The sequence below is a fragment of the Rosa rugosa genome, chromosome 7 (assembly GCF_958449725.1).
Source record: "Rosa rugosa chromosome 7, drRosRugo1.1, whole genome shotgun sequence".
Lineage (NCBI taxonomy): Eukaryota > Viridiplantae > Streptophyta > Magnoliopsida > Rosales > Rosaceae > Rosa > Rosa rugosa.
Window position 1 is genome coordinate 14,446,727 of NC_084826.1, and position 16,342 is coordinate 14,463,068.

General features: G+C 34.9%; 1 protein-coding gene across 1 annotated transcript; it reads left to right on the forward strand.

The window, feature by feature from the left end:
* Window positions 1-9,801: 9,801 nt before the first annotated feature.
* Window positions 9,802-11,746, forward strand: LOC133721279 (UDP-glycosyltransferase 73D1-like). Its single transcript, XM_062147849.1, has one exon. The coding sequence runs from the start codon at window positions 9,980-9,982 to the stop codon at window positions 11,480-11,482; it is 1,503 nt and encodes a 500-aa protein (XP_062003833.1). The 5' UTR covers window positions 9,802-9,979; the 3' UTR covers window positions 11,483-11,746.
* The last annotated feature ends 4,596 nt before the right edge of the window (window positions 11,747-16,342 follow it).

Sequence of the window (16,342 nt, forward strand, 5' to 3'; positions counted from 1 at the left end):
AGGTCTGAGGTTCGAACCTCGCCTCTCGTTTATTTTTATTATGTTCGTTTATGACATAATAAGTATAAAATTTGTACACATTATATTAAGCACAGCTTGTGCTCCAGTGGTTGGGGACAAAGGTTTCGTGCAGCAAGTTAAGGTTTCGAACCTTGCCTCCCCCGTTTTTTTTTATTTATGTCACTCCATCAGAACCCTCCTCCGAAGGCTGAAACCAGCAAGAAGGCTGCCACTCGCCCGCATACCGCTCCTCCAAAGGAGTAAATGGAGGTACAAGTCTAGGCTGAAAGACTTTAAACATTAAGCGCTGCATGGGAGGCAACCCATTTGAACCGTAGCTGTGGAGGAGCCATCAACGCAGATTTGCTCTCTTAAACTCTATCTCCTCTATTACTATTTTCTGATTGTATCTTTGTTATTTGCGTTTTTAGTTTTTGTTTTTAGGTTTTCTTGAGTTAATCATTCCATTCACATGATAATTGTTCATTGCATGCTCTAACTTGTTTAACATTGAGGACAATGTATGATTTAAGTGTGGGGGGAAGGATTAATGCTTGTAGTTAGTTTTTGTCATAAAAAGAAAACAAAATAAAAAATCAGAAAATTAAAAAAAAATTAGATTCAAAAAAAAAAAAAAAAAAAAAAAAAAAAAAAAAAAATCGTTAACTTTGTTTTAGGTTTTATATTCATGTTTTGGTTTTTGTTTATCTTTGTTCTTTAGTTTGTTTGTTTTGTTTGTTTGTTGTTAGAGTCAAAATGAATTTTGGGTAAATATCTTCTTCATCGTAGGCGCATCCAATGGGATGTGATGTCTAAAGGTCTAGTTTGGATATGAGAAGTGCTGACAAAGGGTCTCGTCCCCTGTCAATCAAGTGAGCTGAGCTCCGCCAAAATCGTTCCTCTCTTCACCTGGTCATGTTCCAAAGGAGTTACCGAAAGGAGAAGAGAAATATCCCTAAGTCCAAAACGTTTTTTTTTTTTTTTTTTTTCTTGTATGTTGCGTCACTTTATGTGTTGTTCTTGTTTTTGTTTTGTTTTGAGTCATAGGATGCCTTTCAACTGTCTGGGATGATTCTATATCTCTGAAATCATGACTAAAAGAGGATCACAATATTGAGATGATTTTAACATGGTATTCTTTGGTTAATTGAGATATATGAAAAATATGTGCTTTGTAGTGGATATGGATTGCATGACCTTGGTACAGAATATAAGCATGTTAAGATGAGTTGTGATTCATAAAGCCCATGTGAGATAATTGAGCCATGTCCCTTTTTCTTGGAGTGAAATGAAAATATATTCTTAATTTCTTGGCGATGTTTTGATGATCTCATTATTCTTTCATCTTGATTGACTGCTTGCCATAGATTAAGTTTAATGGACTAGAGAATGCTAGAATTCGCTCTTGTGCTTGTTGAGACGTGATATCAATACATGGCCCTGATTCTGGAAGGGATAGAGGTTCTCTAGGAATTACCACCATTGCCAAATAAACTTGTGTCCCCAATTGTGCCCGTCGTGGGACCCCTCTAGTTAAGCCCCTTTGAGCCTACATTAAGCCTTTTCGTTCATCACCCTTAAAATCCTTAACCATGAAGCTTAGTATAGTTACAACTCTACCCTTTGTTCTAAGAACTTAGTGGAGCTAACTTTTGAGACATATTACATGGGTTTGGTGTTAAAGATGAAGATTGAGAAGAGGTGAAAGTTCAAGTGTGGGGGTAGAATTGTCCATAAAGAAAAGATATGTGAAAGCCGTGAAAAATGAAAATAAAGAAAAAAAAATATATATATATATACGGCTAAAAAGAAATAAAAAGAAAAGTATATGGACTTTAATACCCCATACTTAGTGATTTTGGAGTTTGCTTTGAATTGAAGGCCCACTACAGAAAAATTTGGCCTTTGTCCATTTCACTAGATTCAAGGGAAGTTTACATTGAAGATTGGGCCCAACATGAAGACATTTGGCCCTCTTATATTACCACTATGGGGAAGTGACGTTTTTGCAATGCCTTGGTGGAATATTTCGAAATCTCTACATTCATATGAGCTCTACTAGGTTTTTAGGACACTTTGATAAATCCTTACCTTTCGTTTCTTTAAACCTTGAGCCTGAGCCCCATTACAACCCTTGAGAGAGGACCTTCTTGATCCTTAAGATGGGACAGCCCTTGATGTGGAGATAAGTTACAAGAGTTGAACCTATGGCAGTCCATTCGTGCAAGTAGTTGATATCCTTCATGAGATCTTTAAAAGAAAAATTATGTGCTTTTGTTTCTATACATATGTGATATACTTTGTTTATCTTTCACATGTACTTGAGTGAATAAGCTTTTAAGCATTGCCATGATCTGAGAGAAGAAAGAGGGATATACTTGTGAGATTTGAATCATACTTGTCTGAAGCATGCTAAGCTTAAACCCATCACCATTGTTACAACCAAGTCCTACTTGTGTATGTGTGGATTACATGTTTTAATTAACTCTCGAATGCCTAAACATTAATTCTTGGTTGAGTGCTAATCTTGGTGTGGTGAAAGTAAGAGATTGCTGAGACAAAAAGTTGAAGGGCAATAGAGTCATTGTATTTGTAGAGTCTTTAAATTTTCGTTGAGTCTTAGTTGTGTCTGTGTTTTGATTTTGCTAAGGGACTAGCAAAAGCTAAGTGTGGGGGAATTTGATAGAAGCATTTTAATGTGATATTTTAATAGTTAATTCCTCACATTTTGCTTAGTTAATTCCTTAACGAATCGATTTTTAATTCAATTTTTATTTTTAGGTACATTGGAGTAGATGATGATGAAATAAGTGTTAGGTCCATAAAATGATGGAGAAAAATGGAAATGCACTAAAAAGGTCAACTTTACACATTTTCCTACTCCGGCTAGGAGAAACCAAGCCAAGCAAGGAAGAAGGAGCGACCACCTGACCAAATGAACTTCAAATGAGCTGAAACCTTCCAGATCCATTCTAGACATCCTAAGAAACATTTCTTATGAAGAGTGCAAGAGCCAAAAAGAAGTGGAAGGCCTTCAAACAGTCAGCCCAATGTTCTGCAGAAGCAAAACTGGAAAACTGGACCTGTAAGGAGTCCAGCAGAAATTCCGGCCCAAACACATGGAGATAAATTCTGAAAATTTTACAGAATGATCTACACTCATGATGGATCATTTCATATGAAGAAGTCACGGGCAAAATCTGAAGTCTTGGTGGAGAATTAATTGAAGGAAAAATGAGTAGAAAGTGACTCAAACCTAACAAATTCCATTAGTGTTTAAATATTCAAACCTAATAAATTCCATTAATGTTTAAATGCTCAAACCTAACATATCATCATTTGTTTAAATCCAAATAGTTTTGCTTGGTAGCCTATAAATAGAGGCTACAACAAAGAAGAAAGACATTCCTTCATCCATTCCATCTTCTTTGTCTCTCCATTTCCTTTCCATTTTCCTTTCCATCCTCTAGTTTCAAGTTTAGTCATCTCCACGAGTTCAAGCAAGGCCAAAGAAGAAGAAGAGAAGCCGTGAGCACTTCCATCCATAGCCATCCTTGAAGCTTGCTTTCGAGTTTCAAGAATCCACAACGTGAATCATCCATCTCATCTTCATCCACGGTGTAATCCTATTCTCCTTTGTAACCTTTGCTTTGAATTTCGTTGGTTATGAACTAGTTGACATATATGTTTGAACAAAGTATTATTTCTGGAATTTTTATGATTAATTGAGAATTTTCAGATTCATATATTGTGATTCGAGAGTTGCTTATGTGGGTTTGTTTAATTAAATTTGCGTTATAGATAACTTTTGTATTTTAATCTTATGTGGTTGCAAACACTTAGGGTTTCGATATGAATGGTGCTAGGTTTAAGAACATGAAATCGACTTTTCGTTTTGTGTAAACTTGAATCAAAGTAGTAAAGGTTTTGTACAAAGATCGAATTTAATTAAAGAGAATTGCAATTAGGTGGACTTTTCCATACTAAGTTGTACACTTGAGTTGATAGCCTTTCTCTATGTGTAATGCGTTAAACATGACATGATTGACTAGCTTTCTAGGGTTTGATTGCATGTTTGATAGGATTAATCTAGGTGCTTTCGCTTAGGTTAATTAGCATTGAAAAGTAAAAAATGGGAATTCATTTGCTTTCGAATGTTTCACATGATCAACTCCTTTCTCATGACTTAGATGAACAATATTAGGGTTTGAATCAATTTTAATCATAAGTTTCGGTTTTGATCTTTGTTCCTTCATTCCATTCGTATTTTTATGTTTTTGCATTTTTATTTGTTTTCTTAACTTAGTTTATTTTCGAATCCAAAATCCAAAATTCCCCCTTTTTCGTAAATATGTTTATACTTGTGAATATCTTTGTGTTTATATTACTTTGTTTTAATTTTAATTGTTTAATTGTTTGACAATGACAGGTGTACCCTCAATCCCCGGAATAGAACGATCCCTACTTGCTTATACTACTAATGATATTTATAGGGTTAAATTATGCGCTTGCTTTGAGCGTATCAGGGTGCTCCAGTTTCTGTCCAAAGTCATCTCCCAGATGTTTCTCTTAGGCCATGTTTGGTTCGCGGAATTAGGGCCTTGAGAAAGGAAAGTCATTTATTTCCTGTGTTTGGGATGACAAAGGAAAGGAAAATGGTTCCCAAAGGAAAGGAAAATAGGGGGGAAATGGTTCCCCCCACCCACCTTAGGATTCACTTTCCCTCCCAGTGTTAACGTTAGTGATCCGTGGGATCTCTAGTTAGGTTTAGAGAGAGAGGGAGAGAGTGACACAAGATGTATAGTGGTTCGCTTCCGCATGAGCGGGAGACTACGTCCACTTGAAAGCTATACTAGTGTGTCGAGCCTTGCGGCCTAACAAGATTACAAAGTATGTAATGGGATGAATGAATGTGTTGAGTTGTGGGAGGAGGCATTCCTTTTATAGATGAAGGAATGCTCTTCCTTTACATGTTTTTCGATGTGGGATAAGCAACCACACAATTCTAGTCTAGAAAGCCTAGTTGTGAGGGCATCTTGGCAAGGGCGGGAACGTGGCTTCCCGGAGGCGGATTTGCGACTTCCGGATACCGTGGCGTGGCTTGAACATAGGGCTACACGATGCAAGTAGCGGTTGGGCCTTGCCATGTCTCGTGGATGTCCCAAAGTAGGAGTTACTTATGCTTGGTGAGATAGCAAATACTCCATATTTATTGGAGGTATGTACACCCAGTTTTCTGCATTTATTACAAAAATATATGACCATATTCCTGGCCTCTCCAAACACTGGAAAGGAAAATTGATGGGAATTGCAATTTCTCATGCCCATGGAAAGAGCAAAGAATTGATTTCCTTTCCTTTTCTTTCCGCGAACCAAACGAGGCCTTAGTGGAGAGACTAAATTTGAACCATATCTTAGAGCCATGGCTTGTTAAGCGCAACAATCGAGTTGATGTGAATCTTCTCATCAAGTGGGAAAATTTACCAATTGAGGATGCTAAATGAGAGCCTTATGATGCAATCAAGGAGAAGTTTCCAGACTTCATTACATCCCAACCTTGAGACAAGGTTTATTTTCAAATGGGTGGAATGGTAGAGTCTTGGTTTATTCTTGAAATCTGTTTCTATGTATAGAACTATCTAGTGGCTTGTTTTCCTATGTTATTGATTGAGTTTGTGTTTTCTATGACATTTACTGGGTTGGTGTTTTTAAATGTTAATTAAGGTTGTGGTAATCTAGGGGTCATATTCTAGAATGAGTATCTAGTCCCTATAAGAAGGTCTATGTACTGTTTTGAGGAGTATGAATGAAAATATTCAGTTTAAGCATTAGAAGTTTGATCCACTTGAAGTGATCTCTGCCTTTTACTCTATTAAGTTTCCAGCTAATAGGGTCTAGTCCTATCATTGACTGAATGAGTTGGGTGGTAAGTAGGAAGCAGATGACTAGCTAGAAATGTGCATTCAAGCAAACATATGACAACAACAATATGAAACCAAGAAGATTTTTAGCCAAAGGATGACTTTAGAAGATAACAGGCACTCTTGGCCAAGAAAGAATCACAACCAAGAAGTAAGATTAGACAAAGACAAGTGTTTCTTACTCATTGATGAAAACGAACCAAATGTCCATTGAGTTGTATGTCTCAGAAGAACATGCTCCTTAAAACAATGAGATAGAGTTGGAAATTGGCAAAAAAATCACTAATGGTCACAAAGTTATGACCCGTTCGGCACTTAACTCACGTACTCTCATTTATCATTATCTTATACTTAACTCACTGCCATAAATCTTTCGTTAGAAGCAGTTAAAATTGATGGTATATTTGTCTAAACACTAAAATATGCATTTCTAAATTAAAAAAAAAAAAAAAAAAAAAAAAAAAAAAAAAAAACATTTTTTTCTAAGTTAAAAAAAATGACAGATTTTTTTTGTTTTCAAATTCAAATTCAATTTTTTTAAATTCTTTTTTTATTAGAAATTGAAAAATAAATCTAATAACTTTCTTCCAAAATTTCTTTTTTTTTTTAATATTAATATTTATTTTTCAAATATTTATATGTAATTTGACGAAAATAACCCTATCCGTACAAATTTTTAACGACACAATAGATTGGGTGAGTTATGTGAAAAACGGATATTAAAGCGAGTAAGTTAAGTGATATTTTTGAAAAGTCACTAAGTTAAGTGTTGAACGATTCATAACTTAATGACCATTGGTGATTTTTCCCTCTTCACTTAATCTGATTGAGACTCATAAGGTAAGTATCGATCGTATGTAATAGCACACCATTCTTTTCAAGCCACTTATATTTTCCTTTAAAAATTTTAGAAATTGGTATGATGTTTCAAGATTTTTTTTTCCATGGAGAAACGATAATATCATTCATGTGGTAGTATTACAAAAAAACTTAAAATATCTGCCTCGGTAAAAGTGAATTCCAAATGCAAAATATTACACATATAAACCTACCGGGTGGTTTTAGTTGGATATCTAAATTTTGATATTTGGACCTCCGTCTTTTTTCAATTGTTTATTGGAGTTTGTCAACTCATATGAAAAGACAAATAAGAATAGAGAGAGAGAAAAAAAAATCTAAGCATATTTTGTTAGAGAGTTTCTATTGAAACCTCCTAATCTACTTACAAAACCTCCCTCATTTTTTAATTATTAAATTACTTATATATCATTATATAAAAAGACCGTTAAAGACAACAAAAATATTAAGAAAAAGTATATATTTTTGTTCTCTCTCCAAAAACTTTAAAATAATAGAAACAGAATTTTTTTCTTTTTCTTTTTTTTGAAATAGGGCCAGTACGGCTGCACTCAAACCTTGACCATTAATGATATTACTTTTATTGTTCCTTTCCATTTTCAATTCTCATTTCTCATTATCTTTGTTCATGAAAGCTTTCGAAGAAAAGAAATATTCAAGAGAAAATGCATTCAAACTATTACTTAGTGAATTATATAAGAACAAAATTATGATGTGGTAGGGAAAAAAAATTAGATAAAGGTTTTCTCATTAGTATAACAAGATCATGAAACGAGGGATATAGAGCCATCGTGTAAACTAAACCAAATAAGCGGCAAATAAGATAAAGCTAAATATAAACAATAGAATGAGCAAATTTGATTTTGCAACCAAGCTAAAATGGTAGCAACCATAAAACATGAAACATTAGGCTTGAAAACAATTATGGTAATTTTTTTTAATTAGTTACCAAGCTATGACTTTTTTTTAATATTTATTTCAGGTTTTCTTTGTTTGGTAAACAAACAATTATGAGAGCATTAAAACTCATCTTTAATGCTCAAAACATTCCATTTATAAGTAAGGTTAAGTTAGGTACTTGAAAGAGGTTTAGATAGCAAATTTTACTTTTTAAAAAGTAAATAGGAGGTTCTAATAGAAAAACTCATTTTGTTAACTCATTCTTATAATGATTTGGGAATTGCCCCCCAATCAATTAAACACAATCATTAATTTCATATAATGGCCCCCAAATATAATACAAGAGTAAATTTGGGAATGAGAATGGGTTCATCCCAATATAGAATTTTCTTAAATTAATTGTCATTTATAATTTTGTATGGTAATTAAGAGCGAAATATGTGGCTGCCTTCATTCCTTTATTTTCTTCTATAAATTGAGTATGTTTGCTTCTATTGAGTCTCTTCTTTTATAATCTTACCAAATTGTTCAATCTAACTACTATGGATCAATCAACTTGTACACAACGGAATAGACTACATATATTCTCTTAACTATGGTACAACCTTTGCGATTGACAAAGAAAATGAAGAGTTATTGCTCTAATCAGAATTCTTCATGGTTGAATTGATAGAGATAATAATAATAATAATAATAATAATAATAATAATAATAACTATTGAGAAATCATGTTTGCTTTAGAACTCATTACCTTTTATGTTAGTTTTTAGTATAAAACTTATTCTTTTAGTGACTAATCGCTTGCATACTTGTGACACGTTAAAATGATATGTTTAGTTGACGAGGCATGTTATTAAAATTTCTTAATTTCAAAGTTTGAAATAAGATACATGTATTATTAAAGTGGTGTTATCTTTGACTAAATGTGAATGATTATCAACCGTTGATATGACGTTAAAGATACTCTCAAAAGCAAACTCAGACAAACTTGTGTTTGTGACAAAGTTGTTGAACCCCCGTTGGTACGCAGAGAGTTGACTGAACTAGGAAACCCAGTTTATGGGTTGAACCAAATTGTAAGGCAACAACTGCATACGTCTAACATATAGGCATTTTTTATTCATAGAGTTTACTTTGAATCTGTCCAAGTCAATCACGTCGGTAAACCGCTGGTCCTACCTAATATAACTTAATACTCCAAAAGCCATAGAGATGACCCGGTCTCATTTCTCTTTTTATTATCTTTTGATTTTTTCGGCTGTAGTGCAATGACTCGGTCATATTGCAAATAGCATTTTGCAATTTGCATATCATCAGCATATGCGTTCTCATTCAAACTAGAAATGTTCCCTTCTAAGCTCGCCCTAGCTTCTCTTATTCATCAACAACTCTCAAGATAATTGACATGATTATGTGAGAGTAACAGTCCAATTAGTCCAATATATGTCTTATGCATTAATTAAGTCCATGCCAGCACTGAAGTTTCTTGCACGCAGTAAGTAAAATACCAAAGTAAACATTAAACATTGGGGACAAGTAGACTGAACGTATAGTAGCGAATTAAAGAGTGGAGTAAATGTCACAAACAGTCCCTAAAATTTAAGTCATTTTACATTTTGGTTCCTAACATTCTAAAACTATCACATTAGTACCTCAAAATTAATTCCCGACATACTTTTAGTATCGTCTGTTAATAACATCGTTAACTCCTCTATTTTTTTAAGGTATTTTCGTCTTGGCCTCTCAGTTTTTCCCGGCCACAAAACTCAATATTTTCTTGATCAAAATAATTAGTCACCGATCACTAACTAAAAAGAAGAAAAATAGAAAGCATAAATAGTACTAATATATGAAAAATGAGAAATAATTATGATAATAACTAATTAACTAACATGAGAGAAGGAAAGACAAAAATGCCCTTAACAAAAAAGAAGAGTTAACGATGTTATTGATTAAGGGTATCAAAAGTATATAAGGAATTAATTTTGAGATATCAATATAATAGTTTTATAATGTGGGGAACCATAGTGTTGAATCGGCCAAACTTCAGGGAGTGTTTGTGATAAAAACTTTAAAGAGTTTATAAATGCGGTGGCAATCTGAATGGGTGTTCAAGTCAAGCTCGCGTTGCAGTCATTTTTGTTGAAGTCATCATATTTTGCTTTGGCCACCTAACCGCGCGATTACACATTTTTCATGGTAGATTACTAGATTTCACCTATTTTGGCTCCATATATCAACCTATATATAACCAATCTTATTAGTAGCAAGGAATTAGACCTTGTGATCTCCTGTCTACTATGGCTTCACAAGCCAGGCAAAAGGAGCAGCCTCACTTTGTCTTAGTGCCTCTTATGGCACAAGGGCATATGATTCCCATGATAGACATGGCTAGGCTCTTCGCAGAGCGTGGTGTGATGGTTAGCTTGGTCACCACTCCATACAATGCCTCAAGATTTGAGTCATGCATTTCTCGAGCAAGAGATCAATCCGGACTTCCAATATCCATTGTGAAAATCCCATTTCCGTGCCAAGAAGTGGGACTTCCAATGGGGAGTGAGAGTCTTGACACCTTACCATCTCGAAACCTGCTGAGGAAGTTCTTTAAGGCTCTGAGCATGCTGCAAGAACCACTAGAAAAGTACCTTGAAGACCAGAAGCTTCAGCCATGGTGCATAATCTCGGACAAGGCCCTCTCGTGGACTTCAAAAACAGCTCAGAAGTTCAATATTCCAAGGATTGTTTTCCATGGAATGTGCTGCTTCTCACTGCTGAGCTCTCACAATATCAAACTCTATAATGCTCATAATTCTGTTACTTCTGATTCTACACCTTTTGTGGTGCCAGGGCTGCCCCAGAGGATTGAGATCACTAAGGCTCAGCTACCAGGAGCATTTGTCACGCAACCGGATTTGGATGACTTCAGGGACAAGAATCAAGAGGCTGAAGCGAAATCGTTTGGGGTGGTGGTGAATAGCTTTAATGCACTTGAACATGGGTGTGCTGAGGAGTTGGAGAAGGTGTTTGATAAAAAGGTTTGGTGCATTGGACCAGTTTCCTTATGCTACAAGAGCAATTCAGAAAAGTTTTCTAGAGGTAACAAATCCTCAATTGATGAGAGTCAATGCTTGCAATGGCTTGAATCAATGCAACCAAGGTCTGTGATCTATGTTTGTCTTGGTAGCCTTTGTAGATTAGTCCCATCACAACTGATAGAGCTTGGACTAGGCTTAGAAGCCTCAGGAAAACCCTTTATCTGGGTAATCAAAACATGTGGGAAGTATGAAGAATTGGAGAAGTGGTTAATGGAGGAGAGGTTTGAGGAAAGGATCAAAGGAAGAGGCCTTTTGATCAAGGGTTGGGCTCCCCAAGTTCTTATTCTCTCAAGTCCAGCAATTGGAGGGTTCTTAACTCATTGTGGTTGGAACTCAAGCATAGAAGGGGCATGTTCTGGTGTGCCAATGATCACATGGCCTCTATTCGCTGAGCAATTCCTTAACGAAAAATTGATCATAGAGGTTTTAAAGATCGGTGTTCGGGTTGGTGTGGAGATTCCTGTTAGATGGGGAGATGAAGAGAAAGTTGGAGTGTTGGTGAAGAAAGATGGGGTGAAGAAGGCAATACAAACACTGATGGATGGAGGTGAAGAAGGAGAAAAGAGAAGAAAGAGAGCAACAGAAATTAGAGAGAAGGGGGGAAGAGCCATGGAACAAAGAGGTTCATCGCACTCAAGCATGTCTTCTTTGATTCAAGATGTTAGGCAATTACATGAAGCCACTCGAAACAAAGGTCAAAAGCTTTAACTTGAGCATAAAAAAAAAAAATCAATGTTCCTGCATGTGAAACTTTGTTGCAGATTCAGCTTGAACATATATGGATACAAGCAAGAGTCGCTTGTAACAGTTTCAATATATTGTACATATTAATTAGTTTCCTCTACTTTAACACATGCAATATCAAGTTCATATCAACAACAGTAGTGCTTTAACACAATATCTTGTTGATATGAACTTCATTTCACTCAACAGTTTGTGGTATATATCATATGACTGACAAGTACTGTGTTTCTTAATCTTTTTACTTTTTCCTCATTATATTTCTGTTGGTCCTGTATATAATAGTCAATTGCAACCACTAGTCAGTAGTGTTAATGTCTAAAAGTCCGGCGGTAGCTGAACCTTTGTTAATGCTGATCCGATGGGCGGATCGATACTTGTGATGTTCTCAAAGCCTCCGCTACCTGTCAAGTAAAATACAAAGGGCGTCAGAGGGAGACCGCGTTGGGCGGTCTTCAACTCTCCGATGCCTAAGTTAGTCAATGTATTTATGTTGACAAAGTAACAGTAGGTAAGTATTGAATGCGTAATTAATGAGGAGAGAGGAGAGGACCTTTTATAGGTGAGGAGGAGGCTGTCCTCCTCCTTGTTTTCGATGTGGGACTGATGTGCTTCGGTTCCCAGTTTCAGAAGCTTCTGATGCTATCTTGGCGCAGCGCGTGGCGGCGCGTCGGAGGCGATCTGGAGGTGCTCTGCCGCTGGGGTTGTAGCCCGCCTAGCGGTGTGTCTGCATGTCATTCATTTGGTTGGAATTAGTACCTTTGGCCGTACAATGAGCGTGGCCCATTATAGCTAATTATGCTTGCAAATGTACATGTATGTACAAGTAGTGAGTACCCATGTTAAAGATTCTCACGTCCTTAATTCAAAAGTCAAGACAATCTACAAAATTTAAAATCAATTAATAAGGCATTGTGATGAAATCATATAGTTAATTTGAATGTTTGCAGTAGATCACATGCAGCTACCAAATACACATTCATATATTGGGAGTGAACAGACAATAATAAATAAGTTAATACATACATAATGTGCTAGAGAATAGGAAGATTACAAGATATCCTAGTAGCTAAGAAGCATTTTTCTTTTTCTTTCGGGCAATACATGTACGTTACGAGAATGTCAATCAAATATTAGTATATAACAAGCAGTAGATGACAACATGATCACATGCAGCTACCAAATACACATTCATACATTGAAAGTGAACAGACAACAATATATAAGTTAACACATAATGTGCTAGAGACTAGGGAGATTCCAAGATATCCTCACAATAAAAATGTTATAGTAATCCTAGTAGCTGAGAAGCGTTTTTCCTTTTTCTTTCGGACAATACATGTATGCTACGAGAATGTCAATCAAATATCAGTATGCGACACGCTTGGGAGAGAGAACATTACACATACTAGTAAGTATAAGTAAACTGATAATTGTGCATATGGTAATCTTCATGAAGACTGAAGAGTGGAGCATATAAAAGCCATTCATCCCCATCAATGTAGGAAATATCCAAAAAGGGTGCTGCTTCAGATTCGTTGAGCTGCTTTGAATATGAGACCCTATTTGTATTATTTGCTCCTGGTCCTATGCACTCATACTCCCCATAAAACACTTTCCTGCATTCAAATAGTTATGTAATTCCCTTAGTAAGAGTGTAAAACAAAGAATGAACAATTGAATTTTGGCGAAATTACAAAAAATGGTCCTTGGAGTTTCCAGTTGGATTCCAATAAGAACCCTATACTTTTTGGCTGCATCAATTTTGCCCACGTGATTGCTGACATTGTACTTCAAGAACAAACACTAAATGATTTTTGTGAATTTGGTGGACGGAAAGAGAGCATGTTTTGCACAAGTTTTGTCCATGTGCTTGCTTCATTTTCACTAGAGATTAAATTCATCAGCAACACATTCTCCTTTGGTCCACCAACCCGACAAAATTAATGTCTTGTCCACAAACTGCACCAATCAGACAGCTACAGATGAAAAATTGAAATTGCGACTTTCAGACCATCTGAAGCAACGAGGGGAGAAACCACGTACTGATCTCTAGAAGAGTCACTCCAATCATTCCAACCATCGGAAGCAACAACTTCAGACATGTACGTTTTGGAGAATTCATGAAAGCTTTCGAAGAAAAAAAATATACAAGAGAAAATGCATTCAAACTATTACTTAGTGAATTATATAAGAACAAAACTCTGATGCGGTAGGAAAAAAATTAGATAAAGGTTTTCTCATTAGTATAACAAGATCATGAAACGAGGGATAGAGAGCCATCGTGTAAACTAAACCAAATAAGCGGCAAATAAGATAAAGCTAAATATAAACAATAGAATGAGCAAATTTGATTTTGCAACCAAGCTAAAATGGTAGCAACCATAAAACATGAAACATTAGGCTTGAAAACAATTATGGTAATTTTTTTTAATTAGTTACCAAGCTATGACTTTTTTTTAATATTTATTTCAGGTTTGCTTTGTTTGGTAAACAAACAATTATGAGAGCATTAAAACTCATCTTTAATGCTCAAAACATTCCATTTATAAGTAAGGTTAAGTTAGGTACTTGAAAGAGGTTTAGATAGCAAATTTTACTTTTTAAAAAGTAAATAGGAGGTTCTAATAGAAAAACTCATTTTGTTAACTCATTCTTATAATGATTTGGGAATTGCCCCCCAATCAATTAAACACAATCATTAATTTCATATAATGGCCCCCAAATATAATACAAGAGTAAATTTGGGAATGAGAATGGGTTCATCCCAATATAGAATTTTCTTAAATTAATTGTCATTTATAATTTTGTATGGTAATTAAGAGCGAAATATGTGGCTGCCTTCATTCCTTTATTTTCTTCTATAAATTGAGTATGTTTGCTTCTATTGAGTCTCTTCTTTTATAATCTTACCAAATTGTTCAATCTAACTACTATGGATCAATCAACTTGTACACAACGGAATAGACTACATATATTCTCTTAACTATGGTACAACCTTTGCGATTGACAAAGAAAATGAAGAGTTATTGCTCTAATCAGAATTCTTCATGGTTGAATTGATAGAGATAATAATAATAATAATAATAATAATAATAATAATAATAATAATAACTATTGAGAAATCATGTTTGCTTTAGAACTCATTACCTTTTATGTTAGTTTTTAGTATAAAACTTATTCTTTTAGTGACTAATCGCTTGCATACTTGTGACACGTTAAAATGATATGTTTAGTTGACGAGGCATGTTATTAAAATTTCTTAATTTCAAAGTTTGAAATAAGATACATGTATTATTAAAGTGGTGTTATCTTTGACTAAATGTGAATGATTATCAACCGTTGATATGACGTTAAAGATACTCTCAAAAGCAAACTCAGACAAATTTGTGTTTGTGACAAAGTTGTTGAACCCCCGTTGGTACGCAGAGAGTTGACTGAACTAGGAAACCCAGTTTATGGGTTGAACCAAATTGTAAGGCAACAACTGCGTACGTCTAACATATAGGCATTTTTTATTCATAGAGTTTACTTTGAATCTGTCCAAGTCAATCACGTCGGTAAACCGCTGGTCCTACCTAATATAACTTAATACTCCAAAAGCCATAGAGATGACCCTGTCTTATTTCTCTTTTTATTATCTTTTGATTTTTTCGGCTGTAGTGCAATGACTCGGTCATATTGCAAATAGCATTTTGCAATTTGCATATCATCAGCATATGCGTTCTCATTCAAACTAGAAATGTTCCCTTCTAAGCTCGCCGTAGCTTCTCTTATTCATCAACAACTCTCAAGATAATTGACATGATTCTGTGAGAGTAACAGTCCAATTAGTCCAATCTATGTCTTATGCATTAATTAAGTCCATGCCAGCACTGAAGTTTCTTGCACGCAGTAAGTAAAATACAAAAGTAAACATTAAACATTGGGGACAAGTAGACTGAACGTATAGTAGGGAATTAAAGAGTTGAGTAAATGTCACAAACAGTCCCTAAAATTTGAGTCATTTTACATTTTGGTTCCTAACATTCTAAAACTATCACATTAGTACCTCAAAATTAATTCCCGATATACTTTTAGTATCGTCTGTTAATAACATCGTTAACTCCTCTATTTTTTTAAAGGTATTTTCGTCTTGCCCTCTCACTTTTTCCCTGCCACAAAACTCAATATTTTCTTGATCAAAATAATTAGTCACCAATCACTAACTAAAAATAAGAAAAATAGAAAGCATAAAAAGTACTAATATATGAAAAATGAGAAATAATTATGATAATAACTAATTAACTAACATGAGAGAAGGAAAGACAAAAATGCCCTTAACAAAAAAGAAGAGTTAACGATGTTTTTGATTAAGGGTATCAAAAGTATAGGATTAAATATTGTTTACTCCCTATACATATAGGGTTTCATCGTTTCAGTCCCTGACCTTCGAATTTCACCTAAAAAATCCCTGAACTCTCAATTTCCTCCCAATTGGTCCCTGCCGTCAAAATTTTCTGTTAAAGTTGCCGAAAATGTCTATTATGCCCTCACTTACTTTTTTTTTTAATTTATTTTTTCTCTGTTTTATTTCTTTTTTTCATTTGACCTCCTGAAGGTTTGTGGATTGGAACCATCTTGATGAGGAGATGAACAGAAGGAGGCGAAAGAGCCGGAATAAAAAGAGGTAAAAAGAAAAAAAAATAAAAAAAAGAGAGGAAGAGAAATATATATTTTTTTAAAGTAAATGACGGTATAATAGACTTTTTAGGGGAAGATAACGGAGTTTTTGACGGATGCTTGACAGTAGGGACCAATTGGGAGGAAATTGGGAGTTCAGGGACT

Bases quoted from the DNA above. Each gene is read 5' to 3' on its own strand.
- LOC133721279 (XM_062147849.1), top strand. From the start codon at position 9,980: ATGGCTTCACAAGCCAGGCAAAAGGAGCAGCCTCACTTTGTCTTAGTG.